General features: G+C 32.6%; 1 protein-coding gene across 7 annotated transcripts in view; it reads left to right on the top strand.

The window, feature by feature from the left end:
- The window catches only part of NBEA (neurobeachin), a 685,682-nt gene that overhangs the window by 170,015 nt on the left and 494,456 nt on the right, over positions 1 to 21,211 (top strand). For all 7 annotated transcript variants that reach the window (XM_059144025.1, XM_059144024.1, XM_059144021.1 and 4 more), the window contains 4 exons: positions 4,767 to 4,846; positions 5,570 to 5,632; positions 5,728 to 5,825; positions 9,693 to 9,785. In XM_059144025.1, coding sequence (XP_059000008.1) covers positions 4,767 to 4,846; positions 5,570 to 5,632; positions 5,728 to 5,825; positions 9,693 to 9,785 — 334 coding nt within the window. The remainder of the gene's footprint in view (positions 1 to 4,766; positions 4,847 to 5,569; positions 5,633 to 5,727; positions 5,826 to 9,692; positions 9,786 to 21,211) is intronic.

Here is a 21,211-nt window from a genome sequence, read left to right as displayed (position 1 = left end):
TTTGCTCATGGTGATCCAGGTTTTTCATTTTTGGTTGGAGTCGCTTAGAAGTCATACCAGTTCTGCCGCATCATATCATGTCAAGAGGCACATGACACCGAGTTGTCTTATTACTGGGGATATTGATTTTGCTCATTTGGTTAGTGTGGTGTTTGCCAGGTTTCTTCATTATAAAATTAACTACTTTCTCTTTTGGAATAATAAGTATTTGGTAGAGAAATACATTGAGACTGTGTAAATATCCTGTTCTTCAACAAACCTTTGCCTCCTGGTTTTTGTTCATCAGTGACTCTTGCCATAATTGATCTTTATTATGATTGCTGCTAAATGGCAATATTTTCTAAGACATTTATTTGTTTGAATTCTATAAGAAGGAACGTATTTTTTCCTCTTCCATTTATTTGTTCATTTTATATCAACACAAATTTTATGGATTTGTTTTATTCTGTGTATTATATTGATAGTTGGCACGTTTTCTCAGCAAAGGGCCACACAGAAATATTTTAGGCTTGGGAAGTCATAGGGGCTTTGTTACAGGTAGTCAACTCTGCCAGTGTATAGCAAAAATAGACATAGACAGTATGTAAATGAATAGATATGGTTTGTTTTAGTGAAACTTGAGAAATGTTAAGGCTTAATGGATTTAGCCCAGCAACTATCCCGTGGATTTTATCATTATTTATTGGATTTAAGGTCGTCCCACATTTGGCTTGTAGGAGACCTTCACATGAGATTTTGGTTCTTTATGACAGATGTTTATAATTATATAGGACTAGCTCTCTGCCGCAAGATGTTTTTGCTTCATTTTATATTTACCCAGTCCTGAGCCCTGGTTTGTTGTGGTAGATGTGGGTTTTGGAAACCAAGATTTAGGTGTTTGGTGGGCTTGTTGTACTTACTGCTCTTTGAGTGGCATTGCTTCTAGTGATTCTGCGTGGATCTAGGAAATACAGGTTTATACATAGAAACCTTCCTTTCCAGTTTAAAAACACATGGTTCAAAGAAGCCTTAAGCTTATTGTATTTATAGTTTTCTTCTTTCAATAGTGAAAAAAATATGCCTTAGGTGATCTTTAATAATGTATTTATATATTTGCTTATTCTAATTTATGAAGCAGTTTTTTGACATGTGCGCCATCACCTTCTCAGATTAGACATTGCCAGTCAGTCCTGACCATCTCCTCACCTCTAACTCTGGCTGATCCTTGTCACCTCTTTAGACCTGATTGTTTCTTCGCTGCTGACCACACTAGTAGCCCATTTTGTCTCCTCACTCTGACCCTGAAGTTCCTGCCAGACTTAGTTGCCTCTTCAGCCCTGCCAGCATCTGGTGTTTCCTTGTCCTCTGCTTTTTTCTCCCATCCCTAGACCCTCAAGCCTGGCTGGCTCTGGCCTCTTCAAGGAGAGGGGAGGGAAGAAACCAAATACATATATTTTAAAGAAAAGTTACAAGAACCTGGAAGAGAATTTCTTTTTCTTTATGTTCTTTATGGGTTATTCTTTTTTTTTTTTTTTTAGGATTTTATTTATTTATTTGAAGACAGAGATCTCATGTAGGCAGAGAGGCAGGCAGAGAGACAGAGAAGCAGGCTTCCCCATGAGCAGAGAGCCCAATGAGGGGCTCGATCACAGAACCCTGGGATCATGACCTGAGCCAAAGTAGAGGCTTTAACCCACTGAGCCACCCAGGTGCACCTGGGTTATTCTTTTTTTTTTTTCTTTTTTAAAGATTTTATTTATTTATTTGACAGAGAGAGATCACAAGTAGGCAGACAGGCAGGCAGAGAGAGAGGAGGAAGCAGGCTCCCTGCTGAGCAGAGAGCCCGATGCGGGACTCGATCCCAGGACCCTGAGATCATGACCTGAGCCGAAGGCAGCAGCTTAACCCACTGAGCCACCCAGGCGCCCCTTATTTATTATTTTTAATGTATCTTTTTAATTTAACTTTTTAGTCTATCTGAAATTAACTTCGATATTTAGTGAAATGTGAGGATTTTATTGAAACACGCTTTCTACATAACAACTTTTTTCAATACCATTTTGAACTGAAATGCTTTCTTTTTCTTTTAAGGACACTGTAAAGATAATTTGTACACACTAGCTTTTCATAGTAATAATTCATTTGCAGGCACTGACTTGAGAAGTAGGGTCTTTTGGCTTTAGCTCTTATTTAACACTTTTAAAATTATTATTCTGTCAGGTGCATTATAAAAAACTTTTTATATTAATACGGTACCATAGTAATACATGATCTTAGTTAACAAGTAGAATAATAAAAAGGTTTATGAATAAAAACTTACTTATCTCCCAAGGAGCCAGTATGACCAGTCTTACATTCATCTACCTCTTTTTCTCTGTTCATACAAACACCAACTTACACATGCCTACATGTAGATGCTTCAAATTATAGGTGTTTCAAAGTTCTATTTTGAATATATCATAAATGCAAATATGTAAATATGTAATAAACCTCATATGGGTCTCACCAAACTTGAAAGGATATTACCATAAACCTGTATTTACTTATCTTTGGTCATTATCTTCCTCCCATTCCCAGCCATAGAGATAACACTATGCTCAATTTTGTTTCATGTTTTCTTTTATGTTTATTATGCCTTTCCTTACTTGAATGCTTATTACTTTTTAGTGTGCTTTACTACTTTGCTATTTATATGTGTATTCCTAAGCAATTGACTGTTTAGCCTTCTGTACTTTACATAAATAGTATCATTTGTGATTTATGTCGCTTTTAAATTTGTAAAATATCTGTTTATTCTATTTTATAAAATAAGGATTCATATTATGTATATAAATAAGACTCATACATATGTGTGTATTCTTCTGCAATATCCTCTTTACATTGTACCATGTCTGAAAATAGTAATTATAGCTTACATTTACTGAATACTTATAATTAAAATGGACCAGGCACCATTCTAATTCCTTTAACATGTATTGCTTTGTTTAGTTCTTATAAAATACCCTGTGACATAAGCACTATTATTACTCTCATCCTTACAATAAAAAAAAATGCTCACTAAGATAATATAAAACTTGTTCAATTTCATTAAATGAAAGTAAGAAAATTATTACTAAGATAATGGCTGTCTCTAATGGGATGGAATGGAGCTGAAGCATGTGATCAAGGTATGGCTCAGAGCTGAGGACTGGTATACGGTGAGGACTTTAGTATGCTGGAACAAGCTGGTGCATAGCCAATTATTAAATATTTAGGGATTTTACAACCTGGTTTTTAAAACCATTGGTAGCCTTGAGCTTGACTTCAGTCATAGTGGGAATATTTATTTAACAAAAATCACAAGTCTGCAGTTATTTAATCTGATTCAAGTCAGGACCTCACCCCTTCACTCGTGTAGTTCCTTTATCTGCACACCAATCGTTAATGGATTTCTTTGCCAGGTTACTGTGAGTGTTCAGTATCTTGACCTAATACACGTGTTCATTTTATACCAATTCATTAAGTTGTACATTTACATCTTCTGTATTCATTTCACAATGAAAAACAGGTTTGTTTGTGTTTTTGAGATGAAGATCATGAGCAGATAGGGAGGGGCAGAGAGAGAGAAAGGGAGAGACAATCTTAAGTAGGCTCTCTGCTCAGTGCAGAGCTGGATGTGGGACTTGATCTCATAACCCTGAGATAATAACCTGAACCAAAATCAAAAGTCAGACACTTAACCAACTGAGCTATCCAGGCTCCCCCACAAAAAAAATTATTTTTAAAAAATTAATACCGAGTGTTGGTAAGGAAGGAAACAGTATTTTGTACACTGTTGGCAGCAGTGGAGCAAAAAATGTTGAGGGCGGTCTGGGAAATGAGAAAGAGATTTCTTTCTCAAGAATAAATGGAATGGATGGTTTGAGTAATAACTTGTATGTAAATATTTGTTGAGTGAATAAAAGATGTTATAAATTATACATATGGGGATTTTTATTTTAAAACTTATGAAGAAGCTATATAAATCCTTATTGCTTCAAGAAAGGCTTGATATTTAAGGGCTTTCATGGTTCTAGCTAAATAGTTAAAGATATAATTTAATTATTATATACTTTGTAAGTTACATATATCATTGAATAATCTCATTTATTGGTAAGTAAATATTTTCAATTAATTACTTTGAAATTTAGATGTTATGATGGAATTGATAGATACACTAACTGTTGACATTCATTTTCATTTATTGACTCAGGAGCATTTTTTGAGTGTCCATTATGATATGTATTTGGTATATACAGGTAACATGGGGGGGAAAAGCTGCAAAGCAAATAATTACAATAAAGTGTCACTTTTTCTGTGCTTTGTTATATACTGTGTGGTGTGAAATTGGAGACAGTCTTTAAATGAAGAAAGGTTTAATTGAAGATGAAAGAAATGTTGAGAAAACTTGGATTTGGGGGAAAAGGGAACCTATTAAATTAATAAAAGTAGAAAAATTTATGTAAACACTTGATGATTATACATTATGAATGGATGGTAATATATTATAATTTTTTAAGAAATAATTCTTTCCCCCAAATCTGACATTTGGTGAATAATTTGAAATTGCCAAAATCTGAAAATTAACATTTGGACCCTTTGATATAACTGAAGTGATATAGTATTAATACTAACAAATATTATAATCCTAATAAATGCAATTTGAAAAGAATTCCATAGTATTCTAACATAATTGCATTAAACGTATTTAATATCATGACGTTACCCCTTCCTTTTTTCTTTTCTTTATGTTTTCTGTTTTATTCTAGATGGTCCCCGGCCATCACAAAAAGAAATTATATCACTACGGGCATTTATGCTACTTTTCCTGAAACAGCTCATACTAAAGGTAAAATAATTTTACATAATTTAGAATTGTAGTATATTAAATAAAGAGGAATTTTTGGCATTGTTTAAAATCAATATTGTTAAATTCGCAGTGATTACTTTAAATTTATGAGTAGCTTTCAAAATCCCAACGTAAATCTTAGTGTTAACTTTTGTTAAACTTCACTTTTTGCTGATCTTCTTTGAGATCATCCATTCTAAGGGATATAAGAAATGGACAAAGAACATATGCATAAGAAATGAGCATATAGTTTTTATTCTAGAAAATGAACTGTGTGTCAGTTTGAGAAGACTTACATTATGTATTTTTATCACAGTAGGATTTTTAAAAGATTAAGATAAAGAAAAATGGAAAATAAAAGTAAAATATACATCAGTTGGTCCTATAAAGTTTTGCATTATTTTAAGAAAAGAATAAGTGGTTAGAAAATAATAATAAGAATACAGTTAGGTGAGCAAAATATACGAACTTTTGATAGTGATGGTCAGGCAAATATTAGCAACTTTAAAAGACTAGGTACAGTTTTCCAAATATTTACTTAATTATGTGGGAAAAGATAGTTTATGAATTATGGCATATTTAAAGATTTAATGAAAACATCACTACTTGCAAGTTGTTCTTATTTTCTTTTAAAAATTTTCTTTTAATTTTTCTGATCATTTGATGTCTATCTTTATGGTATTAATTTTAGATTTAAATAATATACATATTTTTTAAAATTAGGATCGAGGGGTCAAGGAAGATGAACTTCAGAGTATATTAAATTACCTTCTTACCATGCATGAGGTAGGACATGGTCTGAGTCTTCTATTTTAATTATTTTATGTAAAGTACTAGAATAAAATATTAACTAAAGAATATTGGTGATCCTTATTGTGCAGGATGAAAATATTCATGATGTGTTACAGTTACTAGTGGCTTTAATGTCAGAACACCCAGCCTCAATGATACCAGCATTTGATCAAAGAAATGGAATAAGGTATGATTATAATAATGGTATTACTAGCAAACTTTAATTGAGTACAGTTGTGCTTTCTAGAATATCTCCTTCTCTAGGAACTTTTGAATAAATATGGCAAAATCTCACTAAGAAAGGAATAAATGGAGAAAACTAGTATTGATCTTCTAATACTCAAACTGATGAAGTATTTAAAGAATGGGTCTTGGTCTCAAGAAGAGTAATTAATTTATTGATGCTATAGTAAAGATTTCAAGTAGTGTGAAGAACAATTTTCTTTTTTTTTTTTTTTTTCAGAAAGTCAAGAGATCATGGTATATTTCAGCAAAAGAGAGCACAAGAAAATTATATGAATTTAGGCTGAAGAACTAGATAGTGGCCAAATTTGGAAGATACATAATAGAAAGAAGTTAAGATTTTATTTTGCTGGTGATGAAATAAAGTATTTTGAATGGAGTACCAATTTGCTCAGATTTCCATTTTGTTAGATTTATAGTCAGCAATGTGGAAAATGAACTAGAGAGGGATAAAATTGATATAGCAAAATCAGTAGATTATTTTATTCATCACTATTAGGGATTATGAGTTGGGAAGTGGCAATGTAATTGGAACTAGAGTACAAAACCAAGAGAGTTTGAAGTTTAGTTATAATGATTTTAATTAATTATTACTTGATTAGTATTCTTACAAACGTTGGCCTATAACGTAGCCCTTTAGGGATTCTCCTTTTTAATTTTTCTGAAGTCTAAATTATTAGAACAAAGAGGAAATCTAAGTTAGACATGTGAAACTCAGTGAACTTCTCCAGGTTGTAGAAGAATTTGAAAAAAATACACCTGCCAAGGCATTTTAGTAGTGCTTCTTTTACTTGGCCATTTATATCAACAAATGACAGTTTTCTAGATTTTAAGGACTCCTTTCCAAGTCAGAGAAGCAATCACATCATTTTTATTGGATGTCCTGTTTGAGTTATCACTGTGACCTTTGAGTTTACAAGCCATGCAGTTACTACTTTATTTGAAGAAGAGGATTACACATCTAATTATTAAGAACTATAAACATTTTCTTACTATGAGTTGAACTATATGAATTTGCTGATACTTAACTGTTTACTAAATAATAACAGTTTCATATGGTTCAACCTGGTCATATAATAAAGTTATTCTTCTTAAATTATATTTAGACTGAACAATTAGTATCTTTGACCTTAGATGCTAGTATGTCTTTTGTTTATTATATTGACTGATAAGTGAATCAATTAAAAATGTCCTTATCCTTGTGAATGATACCAACCTTAGATTGGTTAGTATGAAATACAGACAACATTCTGTGTTATTTTGACACAGTGAAAATATGATCTTACAAAGGAAAATTATATTTGGTTAGATTTTTAGGGGACTGAAATAGTAATTAATATGTGTAGTATGAGTAGAATGATTAGACACAATGAATACCAAAGCCTGGTTGCTCATGACTGACACCTGTTAAACATGTCCTCTTGTTACCATTGTGTTCAAAACAGTGACAAAGATGCACATTTCAAAAAAATGTGAAGAATGTAGGCTTTGACTAGAGATATTGAAAAAATAGGCTTTTTAAATGGAACACTTACAGGTCTGCATCTTAGGTACTCAAGGATAACAGTTATATGTATGTATAGCTATTGTATGTATAACTTTATATATAAAATTTATATATTTTATAAAAATACTTAATATTTAATATTTATATTATATTTTTAAAATATAAAATATTTTATATTTTATATATAAAATTACCCAGAATTTTCTGGGGAAAAATTCTGATTAATTATTTACTAATACTTATATACTATATACTAATAATTACTATATATATAGTAATTATACTAATAACTACTATATATAGTAATTATTATATATTATATTATATAGTATATAGTATATTATAGACTATATACTAATAATTACTGAGCACAAAGAATGAACTTAATTCATGGTCTTAAGAAAGACCATGTAATAGTACAACCTTAAACTCAGCAGCTAAAAATATGATATATTTATATCTGAAAATCTTTGAAGAAAAGAATATGTAAGTACTTGTCTCAAGTAATTTAGATCATTTGCTGGCTTAATATAGTAAGCTCAAACTGATGAATTAGGATTCACCTAACTATCTTATTATATTTCAGGTGAACATTCATTAACTGATTTGTCAGTAAATTCCCCATTCACACTATATTGTAATCCTGTGTTCATATCTTGTTTTGTTAATGAACAACTGTCTAGTTGTAAAGAAAATCCTATGTAATGTGCTTGAGTAAGGACCCCGGATGTTTTCATGTTTCAGTTGTTAATCATAATTTCTGTTACTCCTGGGTAGATTTTAAACCTTTATTATCCCTACAGTTTAAAATTATTTCTAGAAAACAGGAATTCTGTTGGAGTTTCTGATTCCATATCTGAGTATAGTCATGTTTTTAGACTGTGAGCTTTTACTTTGGTTTTCCAGATTATTTTTACTGTTGAATGTTCTTTCTCATGATTTCCTGAATAGTCCTTTATCTTATATGCATAACTTTTCTAGTCTTATGCTTGTTTTTTTTTTTTTTCATTACTGATCTTGGTTCATAAAAGTTCTGAAAATAGATTTCAATGTAAATACATATTTAGGAACTTGAGGCTTTTAGAAAAAATTCATCTCCTAAAAGAAATAGTAACTCTAATGTTTACTTCAATCTGTTCTTCAGTAGAGTAACACACAAATAAGAAACAGTATCAACAATATATTATCTTCTTTTATAATAGTATAAGCCACTGTTAAAACAGATGTGACTAGCTTTAAGTAATGTGTTCTCTTAATGTTATAAAAATTATACTGTATCTTCTAATACCAACTTTCTGTTTAGCCTAGATAACTCCATCTTAAAAACATAAAACGACACTTTATTTTTTAAATAGAATTTAATACAATAAAGCACATCCTAATTTTATCTTTACCACCACCAAGTTCAAAGAACTTTCTTAAATTCTAGAATTAGTTGCAAAACAATTAGTTATTATTGTCCCCTACCACCTTATGGAAAAAATGTTTACTTTTATGTTTTGGAAAAACTTTAAAATTTTTAAATATTTATGAAAATTATAGTGCATATAGCCTTGTTCTTATGTCATGTTCAAAATAACTATATTTGTTAAATTTGGCTATATGTTAGTAGAGAATTCTTTGCTCAAAGTACCAGAAGACTTCTCAAGCCAATTTAAGTAAAAACAGAATGATGTGTTTGTTATAGAAATCTCATTAGGGTAAGAATAAGGAATTGGAAAGGTATAAGGAAACAACTTTACTTTCTCTGCTACTTCCTATATGGTTGCTTTATTCTTCCTTTTGTGTACAGACTCATGTCTGCAAACAAAACAAGGCTGCTTATAGTTTCTGTTTTAAATAATTTTCTAATTCAGGAGGCCAAAAAGTACTAGATATTGTTTCTCAGATCTTGCTCCAAGTGCTCAGAAAAGAGAAATAATTGGGCAAGTATCTATCCATGGTCCAATTAGCGATAAGCAAGAAAAAAAGGTCATCAAGTAGAAATGTCAGGGACAGTTCTAATAGAAGGGGAGATATAGCCTAACTAAGCATGTATATTACTTAAGATAGATTTTTTTTTTCATTGTGCTAGAAGGCAATACTTAGGAGCAATGAATCACTTTGAACTTTTGAGTATTTATTTGCAGACCAAATTAAAAAAAAAGTAGTAAAATTTGTTAGTTTTTAAATTTTTCTGAAGAATTTAAAATCCTGAGAGGAACTTTAGACTTTTTATATTTATAGTTCATTGTAAAGTACATAGTGCTTATATTTTTAATATTTGTAATTGCTTAAGAAGTCATTTATTTTTGTATTTTTTAGAGTAATCTACAAATTACTGGCTTCTAAAAGTGAAAGTATTTGGGTTCAAGCTCTGAAGGTTCTGGGATACTTTCTGAAGCATTTAGGTCACAAGTAAGTTGATGTTTTTCAAAATAATGAATTGTGGAAATACCCATTGAAATTGTATTTTTATAGTTTCATATATAATGGAACATGAAAATTGACTTTAATAATCTTACAGCAGAAAATAATAGCTTCCTATTCATTGGAGGGGGAGACAAACCATAAGTGACTCTTAAAGTTGTAAAACTGTTTTATGAAAGAATGTTTATTAACAATAGGTTATAGAAAAATTTATAATTTAAGTAATATAGTTTCTTTTTATTTGTTTGCTGGAAAATACTGTTCATTTAAAGGATGTAAGAAAATATTTCATCAACTAAATCCAAAACACTTTTGGTTATGATTTTGATCAAAACTTTCCTAACAGGGGGGCGCCTGGGTGGCTCAGTGGGTTAAGCCGCTGCCTTCGGCTCAGGTCATGATCTCAGGGTCCTGGGATCGAGTCCCACATCGGGCTCCCTGCTCAGCAGGGAGCCTGCTTCCCTCTCTCTCTCTCTGCCTGCCTCTCCATCTACTTGTGATTTCTCTCTGTCAAATAAATAAATAAAATCTTAAAAAAAAAAAAAAAAAAAAAAAAAAAAACTTTCCTAACAGGGAATACCATGTATATGAGAGTTGCTCTTTTGCTTACATGCTAAGTCAGTATTTTATTATTTGTACTTTTTTGTAGCATTGAGGCTTATTATGTTTTTGATTTAAAGATCTAGAATATTTCTTTTTTCCCCAAATGTCACTTTCTGATATAAGGAATGTTTTTCATATTATGTTATCCAGTACAAAATTATTCTTTTTAAAGTTCATTTTCTATACAAATGAACCCAAGAAAGTATCATTTAATTATCACTAGATGGGGTTCCTCTCAAAACCTCACTGTTGCCATTTCTTTTTGGTGCTTAGATTTACGAAGAGTTTATTGATAACACGGATGAAAACTACACAAGATCTAGATAGACATCTGTAACATGCTAAATAGTTTGAAAGAGTAGATATGCTTTTTATTTTGGTTCCAAATAAATAGTCAAGTAAGGGAGAATAGACATACTACAAATATAGGAAATACCTCCCTTGTAGGAAAAAAATTATGCATATATGAGGATCTGTAAATGTACTGGTTGTTTGATTACTGAGTGAGAAGCACATGTACTTTCAAAATTAAGAGAAAGGGATTACTCATGTAACTTTGGTTAAGTAAAAGAAATTGACTTGGAGAAATTAAATAAAGGATTCTAGTCCCAGATGCAAAAACAAGAAAGTACATTTAAAAATATAGCAGTGTGGAAAAGATAAGCCTAACTAACCTGCAGATAAAAACATTCACTGGAAAAATACTGTTACAGAGTACATAATAATTGCAATTAGAAATTTTACTGTAAGTTTAAAATGTAAGGAATGAATTGCTTCTGAGGAAGGATTACTACGAAGCAGATGGTATAACACAGAAGCATTGGATCATGGACTAACAAAACTTTGGAGGGAAGTTTCTATTTTTGTTGAAGAAAAAAAAAATTTATACAAATAAAAATGAAATCAGAGGAAGCCTAAAGGAAGATAAATTGTGTGGTTGGCAGAGTGAGATACACAGAAGATAGAAATGAAAACAAAACGATTAAATATGTATGGTTGGAAATATAAGAGTTTAGAAGGATCAAAGAGAAAATGATTGATATTGAAGGCACAGAAATTCCAATAATGGTATAAATTGAGTTTCCAAATAAAAGCAGAACAATGGGACTAAACAAATACTTAAAGCAATAATTCTGCAACGTCCTAATAAAAGATTTTGCCATCCATATTAAAAACGTCATGTTGTGTACCAGAGAGAATTTTCCTAGAATGGTCAGTTCAATGTAAGTCAAGAATCTTTTATTCAGCAGTGTGGAAATAAGAGGAAAATTTGAGTTGGACATTGGACTTTTCTATAACATTTTTCAATAAAGGAAACATAGAGCAACACCCATAGGATATTGAAGTGAAGAAAATGGGAGCCAAAGTATCATTTTAGTAAAAGGAATGCTGCCAAACAGGGGCACCTGGGTGGCTCAGTGAGTTAAAGCCTCTGCCTTCGGCTCAGGTCATGATCCCAGGGTCCTGGGATCAAGCCCCACACCAGGCTCTCTGCTCAGCAGGAAGCCTGCTTTCACCTCTCTCTCTATTTGCCTGCCTCTCTACCTACTGATACCTGCCTGTCAAATAAATAAATAAAATCTTTAAAAAAAAATAATGCTGCCAAATAATCTTTAACCATACAAGGAATTATTTTTCTGAATAATTATTGAGAAAATTTCTGGGGACAAAGTTCAGCCAATCAGGATGACTGGGAAGACTATAGCTAAGTACTACTGGTGAACACTGAATGAATTTAACAGTAAAACTAAGCCTGAAACAAACATTTAAATTAGAGTGACAGACCAGAATTTACTTATATATCTTAGTAATGTAGAAATGCTACAGTTACAATGAAGTGGGAAAGGACTAAGGAAAGACAGAAAGTAGAGTAAATCCAAAGAGTCAGAGATTATCCATAAGAAGTTGACAAATGATGTATTAGAAACACAGGCTTACTGACTAAGATTTGATGGCACAGGGGAGATGAAAAATTAAGAGTAAATATATTGAACTTATCATTCCTCATAATGGGAAAATACACTTGCTAAACACATAGAAGACTTCTTATTCCTTTATAGCTACAGAGTAAGAAATTTGGCAAAATTATAATGCTTTCAAGATATTAATAAGTATAAATAAATCAAAGAATAATACATGTAATGGAATCTTTAAAAAATCCATGAAAGTTGGAAGCATAATGTAAAATATGACTCTAACGCCAAACATCTGCCATGAAGATAAATGTAAAATTTTTACTAAGTCACCTATTTTAAGAAAAAAGAAAAACAGTTCATCACAGTAATAAAATGCAGACCTATATGCAAGAAGCATACCGAAATAAAGTGATTTAGAAAGGCTGAAAATTAAAGGATACTTAAATGTTATACCACATATGTACAAATGAAAAAAGTAGGAATCATAATCTTAGCATTGGACAAATTAAAAGTCAAATCAGAAAGCAATAAATACCATAAAGAAGGACACATAGTGTTAAAGGGTGAAACTTTCATGAAAAGGAATTTTAGGAGAATTAGTACAATTACCATTAATTTAAAACATTAAAGCAAATTTTAGTGCACCTTCATTCATAAAAATCAAAGGGGAAAGTAATATAAATAATAAGATAAATCTGATTAATATATTTGAAGTCTGTATCATGTTAATAAAATAGCTCAGTGCCATGGAATATTTATGGAAATTTGACATGGCATTGTAGACATCAAAGAACAATTCTAAAATGTAAAAATAAAACAAAGAAGGTTCTCTTATTAACATATGGTAAAGTTAGAAAATAGGAACAAAATTAGAAACCAAAGTTTCTTCTACCTAGAAAGTTAAAATTAATTGAATAACTTTTGTGTCAAAGAGAAGATGCACACAATTTTACAGAATTTTTTTCAGGATTTTATTTTATTTTTCATCCTGGTAAGTGTACACTTATTCCCATCCCCTATTTTCCCCATCCCCCCTCATCCACCATCCCTCTGGTAAACTATCAGTTTATCTTCTGTAGTGTAGAGTCTTGGTTTGTCTCTTTCTCTCTCTCTCTCTTTTTTCCCTCTTTGCTTGTTTGTTTCTTAAGTTCCACATATAAGTGAGATCATATGGTATTTGTCTTTCTCTTACTTATTTGCTTTGCATTATACTCTCTAGGTCTATCCATGTTATTGCAAGTAGCAAGATTTCATTTTTTAATGGCCAAATAATATTCCTTTGTGTGTGTCTATAAAGATAAATATTTTTGTCCATTAATCTATAGTGGACTCTGCACTGCTTCCATAGTTTGTCTATTGTAAATAATGAACAGAAAGGTGTATGCATCCCTCTGAATTCATGTTTTGTATTTTGGGGGTAAATACCCAGCAGTGCAATTCCTGGATTGTAGTATAGTTCTGTTCTTAATTTTTTGAGGAACTTCCATGCTGTTTTCTACAGTGACTGCACCAGTTTGCATTCCCATCCACATTGCAAGAGTGTTCCTTTTTCCTCCATATTCTCACCAACACTTGTTTCTTATGTTTTGATTTTAACCTTCTGATAGATGTGAGGAGATACCTCATTATAGTTTTGATTTGCATTTCCCTGATAATGAGTGATATTAACATTTTTTCAAGTGTGTGTTGGCCATCTGCATGTCTTCTTCAGAGAATTGTCCGTTCATATCTTCAGCCCATTTTTTAAAAAAGATTTTATTTTTTTATTTGACAGGCAGGCATCACAAGTAGGCAGAGTGGCAAGCAGAGAGAGGGGAGGGGGGAAGCAGATGCCCTGCTGAGCAGAGAGCCCAGTGCAGGGTTCAATCCCAGGACTCTGAGATCATAACCTGAGCCCAACGCAGAAGCTTGGTTAAGCCATCCAGATGCCCACTTCTGCCCATTTTTAATTGGATTAGTTGTTTTTTAGGTTGAGTTGTATCAGTTCTTTATATATTTTTGATACTAACCCTTTATCGGGTATGTCATTTGCAAATATCTTCTCCCATTCTTTGGGTTGCCTTTTAATTTTGTTGATTGTTTTCTTTGCTGTGCAGAAACTTTGGATTTTGATGTGGTCCCCATGGTTTATTTTTGCTTTTATTTCCCTTGCCTCAGGAGACATATCTAGAAAAATGTTATTATGGCTGATGTCAGAGAGATTATTATCTGTGCTCTCTTCTATCAATTTCATGGTTTCATGTCTCACACTTAGGTCTTTAATCAATTTATTTTATTTTATTTTTTTTTAAAGATTTTATTTATTTATTTGACAGAGAGAGATCACAAGTAGGCAGAGACACAGGCAGAGAGAGAGAGAGGAGGAAGCAGGCTCCCTGCTGAGCAGAGAGCCCGATGCGGGACTCGATCCCAGGACCCTGAGATCATGACCTGAGCCGAAGGCAGCGGCTTAACCCACTGAGCCACCCAGGCGCCCGGTCTTTAATCAATTTAAACTTTGTTTTTGTGTATGATGAAAAAGTGGTCCAGTTTCATTCTTTTGCCTATGGCTGTCCAGTTTTTCTAACACCATTTGTTGAAAAAGCTGTCAATTTCCCATTGTATATTCAGTCCTCCTTTGTTGATTACAGAATCAATGTAAAGAAATTTGTTGCATTCCTATGCATTAAGAATGAAGTAGCAAAAAGTGAAATTAACAAAGCAATTCCATTTACAAATTTTTTTCTGGATGCAGAACTGTGAGATTTTATTTAATATTATCCTGAATCTGTATTTGGAATATTTTTTCCATTCTCTGTTGGTGGTTCAAGTTACTTTATTTTTTAAAATTTTTTTATTCTGTTATATTAGTCATGATACAGTACATCATTAGTTTTTTTTTTTTTTTTAAAGATTTTATTTATTTATTTGACAGAGAGAGATCACAAGTAGGCAGAGAGGCAGGCAGAGAGAGAGAGAGGGAAGCAGGCTCCCTGCTAAGCAGAGAGCCCAATGCGGAACTCGATCCCAGGACCCTGAGATCATGACCTGAGCCGAAGGCAGCGGCTCAACCCACTGAGCCACCCAGGCGCCCCAACATCATTAGTTTTTGATGTAGTGCACCATGATTCATTGTTAGCATATAATTTACAGTTGCACCAGAAACAATAAAGTATCTAGGAATAAAACTTAACTGGAGAGATGAAAGACCTGCTACCCTGAAAACTATAAAACACTGATGAAAGAAATTCAAGAATATGCAAAGAAATGGGAACACATTCCATACTCACGAGTTGGGAAAACAATATTGTTAAAATGTCTGTACTACCCCAGGATACCTGGGTGGCTCAGTCCGTTAAGCCGCTGCCTTCAGCTCAGGTCATCATCCCAGCGTCCTGGGATCGAGTCCTGCATCGGGCTCCTTGCTCAGCAGGGAGCCTGCTTCTTTCTCCACCTCTGTCTGCTACTCTGTCTGGCTTGCGTATACTCTCTCTCTCTCTCTGACAAATAAATAAATAAATAAATAAAATATTTAAAAAATATATTAACAAAATGTCTGTATTACCCAAAGCAATCTACAGACTTAATGCAATCCCTATCAAAATACCAAAAGCATTTTTCGCAGAAGTAGAACAAATAATCCTAAAATTTATATGGAATCACAAAAGATTAGATCCCAGATGGACAAAGCCGTCTTGAAAAATTATTAAATTCCAGATTTCAAGTTCGATTACAAGGTCGTAGTAATTAAACCTGTGTAATACTGGCATGAAAATAGATACACAGATCAGTATAACACAATGTAAAGCTCAAAAAAAGCTCAAAAATGATGTGGACACACTGCAGAATTAAAACAAAAACATAAACAAAAAAACCTTCAAAAACCTATGAGCTACAGCTAAAGAAGTGCCTAAGGGAAATATCCATAGTTATAGAGCAATAAAAAGAAAATACAGAAAAAAATAATCAAAATGTGTAAGTTAGGAAATGAATAACCAAATAAATGGAAGGTAGGAATTAATATTCAGGACACAAAGAATCATTTAAAAAACTGTTTTTTTTTTTTTTAAACTCCCGATATAGATGGATAAGTCATCATTAATCAACTCAAGAAAGGGCAAAAGTGTGAATGTACAAAATTATAATTTCCATAATTAATATACAAACAGAAAATTAAAAGAATTTTACATAATAATTTTGCCTAGCTTTTCCTAGAAATTGATAAGCTAACCTAGTAGAAACAAGGAAAAGAATATGAATGAATGATCAGCTCATAGAGGAGAATGCATGGCACATAAACATTTGAAAGGAATGGAGTCCTACTAGTAATAAGAGAAATAAAGGGACACTAGTTCCTCAGTTGGTTAAGCACCTGCCTCAGGCAAGGTCAGGATTCCAGAGTCCTGGGATCCAGTCCCCCATCTAGCTCTTTGCTCAGCGAGGAGCCTGCTTCTCCCTCTGCCTGCTGCTTCTCCTGCTTGTGCTCTTTCTCTCTCTGACAAATAAATAAAATCTTAAGAAAAAAGGAAAATCTAATCTGAAAATAAAGTAAGACATCAATATATTAGATTGGATGTGGGGGGAGCAAGCATTCTTATACATTGCTAACTGGAGCACAAGTTACTATAGTACTATTTGGAATGCCGTGTTAATTTTGATCAGTGTCTGTCAAAAATACAAATACATATACTTTTTAACCCAGCAATTTATTGCTTATACCCATTTGAAAACATGACCCTTCAGAGTTATTCATTGTTCTGCTGTTTAAAATTGGAAAGGTTATGAGAAATCTTAAATTTCTATTAATAGAGAATTTGTTAAATCATGTATCGTTCATTCATTAAATAGAATGTCAGCAGTTGTAAAACAAAACTATTGAGATGAGTCTTAGTTATGTTGATATCATAATTACATTGTTGCATGATTAAAAACAAATAGTATATATAGATGAATATGTACTGGGTGTAGTTTTGTATAAAAGAGAGGATATAAAAATATAGTACTTCCTATATTACATTAAAATCTAGAAGCATATGTAAGAAACAAACTTAAGAACAGTGGCTCCTAGGGGCACCTAGGTAGCTCAGTTGGTTAAGCCTTTGCCTTTGATTCAGGTCATGATGCCAGGGTCCTGAGATGGATCCCCACTTTGGGTTCGTTCCCCAGCAGGGAGTCTGCTTCTCCCTCTCCCTTTATTGTTCACTCTGCTTGTGCTCTCTCACTCTCTGATAAATAAATAAAGTCTTAACAAAACAAAACAAAACAAAAAAACCAGTGGTTCCTAATGGGGAGTTGTTAGAAATGATGGTGAATGTGGATCAATTTAATCTTTTAGGCATGCAAATATTAATAACATTGTTTAGGAAAAAAACATGCAAATATTTAAAATAACAAGCAACTTAAAATCTTGGGAAAATTTTCATTCATTAATTTATTGATGGAGTTGAACTGAATAAAAATCAATGACTGATTAGTTTAAATGAGTTGTTCTTGATTGGTGCAATCATGGAGTAAAAGGACTAAGGTAACACTGAAATTAAGTGTTTTCTTAACTACTTAGCTACACAGGGAATTAAGTCCAATTGATTTCTATCAATATGATTATAAAATTAAATCTTATTATAAAATATAATATTTAAAACAAAGCATGTATTATTTGATGGTTAATAGAGATAATGGTTAGTAAAATACATGTAATTCATTACCTTTCTATTTAGACTGCATAGGTTTGGATCCTGGCTTAGTCACACATTTTCTGAATAGTTTTTAAAACATCCTTGAGCTTCAGTTTTTATCCCATAAATGAGTAAAACCATATTGCTTCCCGCACTGAGTTTTAAAGATAAAGGATAAAGTAGACATAAAATGGTTAATCACAGTATATTGCAATGTGATAATTTAAATTGTTAGCAAAAACATAATAGGTACAATTTAACATGTAATTCTGATAAAAGCAGAACATACCCTCAATAAGATATTTATCTTTAATATAAAATTTAAGTATGACATACTAGCAGCTTTCAGTTCAGTGAGATAAGTTTTTCTACTAAAATTATTACTATTATTGTTCAAGATTTGAAAAAAAAAATTAGGGAAGAGGAAATAGGTAGTATTTATGAAGGGTTTGATTAAATACCTAAAAGCTTAAGAAAATCATCTCTAAAATTTAAGAAATGAGATATCACCCAAACTTAGTGTCTCATTTGTGTATAGAGCAATTATCTGGCAGGAAATCTTAGATGAGTCCACAGATGAAGCTACACTGAAGTCTGGTGGATTGGTCCCTCCTAACACCTAGTTTATAATTTCTATCAAGTGTCTGGAATATAGGTTGTTAAATCCGTACACTTTAATTGTCAGCTGAACTAGAGATAGGTTTGAAATCTGTCACTAAAATTGAGAAGTCTGTTCCAAATAGTATATACAGCTGCTCTTCCCTCCTGGGGATGGAACTTAAATCTCCTCTACGGAAGTGTGAGATGGACTTACTCACTTGCTTCCAAGGATAGTGAAACCTGGCAGTGATTTTCAATATTGATTAGGGCTAACATCAACAGTCATACAGCATCCTGAGGTGATGTATTTCCTGATACGATGTGATGAAAAAGACACTTCATCTCTGTGATATTATTTTATAAGAAAAATAACTCAAAGCCTAGTCCAGAGAAAGCATCATACATCCCAGATTGAGGGATATTGTACAAAACACTTGACCAGTACCCTTCAAAACTGTTGAAGGGCATGAAAAACAGTGGGAAACTGCTACACACCAGAGGAGTTTAAGGAGAGATGATGACTAAATTTGAGGTAGTATTCTGGATTGGATCCTGAACAGAAAAAGGACATTAGGGGAAACTAGTAAAATATGAACAAAAAGGGTAAGCCTGGTGGGTGGTATTATGGAGGGCACATATAGCATGGAGCACTGGGTGTGTGGCATAAACTGTGAATTCTGGAACACTGAAAAGAAATAAAATTAAATTTAAGAAAAAGTCTATAGTATAGTCAATAATACTGTACCTGTGTTGATTCTTAATTTTGACATATGTCTTATGACATATGAGATAATATATTAACACATAGGGAAGAGATATATTATAGACCTGATATAGGATATACCCTATATATAAGAGATATATTATCTCTTCCCTATGAGAAGAGATATATTATGATGAGATAATATATTAACACATAGGGAAGCTGGGTGAGTAATATAGGAGAACTATCTGTACTATATTTTTAACTTTTCTGTAAATTTTAAAAGCTTCCAAAATAAAAAGGTACATAAAAATGAGAAACATAGGTTACCCGGGTGGCTCAGTTGGTTAAGCATTCCAACTCTTGATTTCAGCTCAGGTCATGATCTCAGGGTCATGAAAACAAGCCCCACATCAGGCTCTATGCTCAGCAGGGAGTCTGCTTAAGATTCTCTCTCTCCCTCTGCCCCCATCCCAAAAGATGGAGAACCATAACTTGGAGGTATGCTTGAGGAGAAAGCCAAACTGTTCTTTCATGGAAGTAGTATTACAGTTATCCTCAGAACAGAATTTAACAAATGATTCAGATAGATGATCAAAATGCCTAAATGGCTGTACTGTAATACAGTTATGATCATTTTAGCTTCTATAAATTTTTTATTAACATATAATGTAGTATTTGTTTCAGGGATACAGGTCTATGATTTATCAGTTTTACACAATTCATAATGCTCCCCATAGCACATACACTCCCCAGTGTCTGTCACCCCCACTCCATTCCACTCCACTCCACTCTAGCAACCCTCAGTTTGTTTCCTGAGATTAAGAGTTACTTATAGTTTTTTTCCCATCTGGTTTTGTCTTGTTTCATTTTTCCCTCTCTTCCCCTATGATCCTCTGCCTTGTTTTTCAAATTATACATATCAATGAGATCATATAATAATTGTCTTTCTCTGATTGACTTATTTTGCTTAGCATAATATCCTTTAGTTCCAACCACGTCATTGCAAATGGCAAGATTTTGGTGTTTTTTTGATGGCTGCGTAATATTCCATTGTATGTATATGTATGTATGCATCTATATACCTATGTACATATATACATACATGTTTATATATACACAGATATATGCACACATACATATACACACACCAACACACATTCCAACACACACACACGCACACCACATCTTCTTTATCCATTCATCTGTTGATGGACATCTAGGCTCTTTCCATAGTTTAGCTATTGTGGACATTGCTGCTATAAACATTGGGGTGCAGGTGCCACTTCGGATCACTACATTTGAATCTTTATGGTAAATATCTAGTAGTACACTTGCTGGGTTATAGTATAGCTCTATTTTCAACTTTTTGAGAAACCTCCATACTGTTTTCCACAGTGACTGCACCAGCTTGCATTCCCACCAACAGTGTAGGAGGGTTCCCCTTTCTCTGCATCCTCACCAATATCTGTCATTTCCTGGCTTGTTAATTTTAGCCATTCTGACTTGTGTGAGGTGGTACTCACTGTGTTTTTTTTTTTTGTTTTGTTTTTTTTTTTTTTTGTATTTTCCTGATGCTGAGTGATGTGGAGCATTTTTTTATGTGTATAATGGCCATGATACACATGTTTGGTTTTGATCTCTCCTCTTTCATTCATGATTTTATTAATTTAGGTCCTTTCTCTTTTCTTTTTGATAAGTCTAGCCAAGGATTTATCAATCTTATTAATTCTTTCAGAGAACCAGCTTCTAGTTTAATTATTCTTTGCAGAAATCTCTGTGTCTTCTACCCATTTCTTGATTGGATTGATTGCTCCTTGGGTATTGAGTTTAACAAGTTCTTTATAGATTATAGATACTAGCCCTTTATCTGATATGTCATTTGCAAATATTATCTCCCATTCTGTCAGTTGTCTTTTGGTTTTGTTGACTGTTTCC

This window comes from Mustela lutreola, chromosome 13, assembly GCF_030435805.1.
Source record: "Mustela lutreola isolate mMusLut2 chromosome 13, mMusLut2.pri, whole genome shotgun sequence".
Classification (NCBI taxonomy): domain Eukaryota; kingdom Metazoa; phylum Chordata; class Mammalia; order Carnivora; family Mustelidae; genus Mustela; species Mustela lutreola.
The sequence above is the reverse complement of the archived record's forward strand: the minus strand, read 5'-3'. Positions and strand labels throughout refer to the sequence as shown.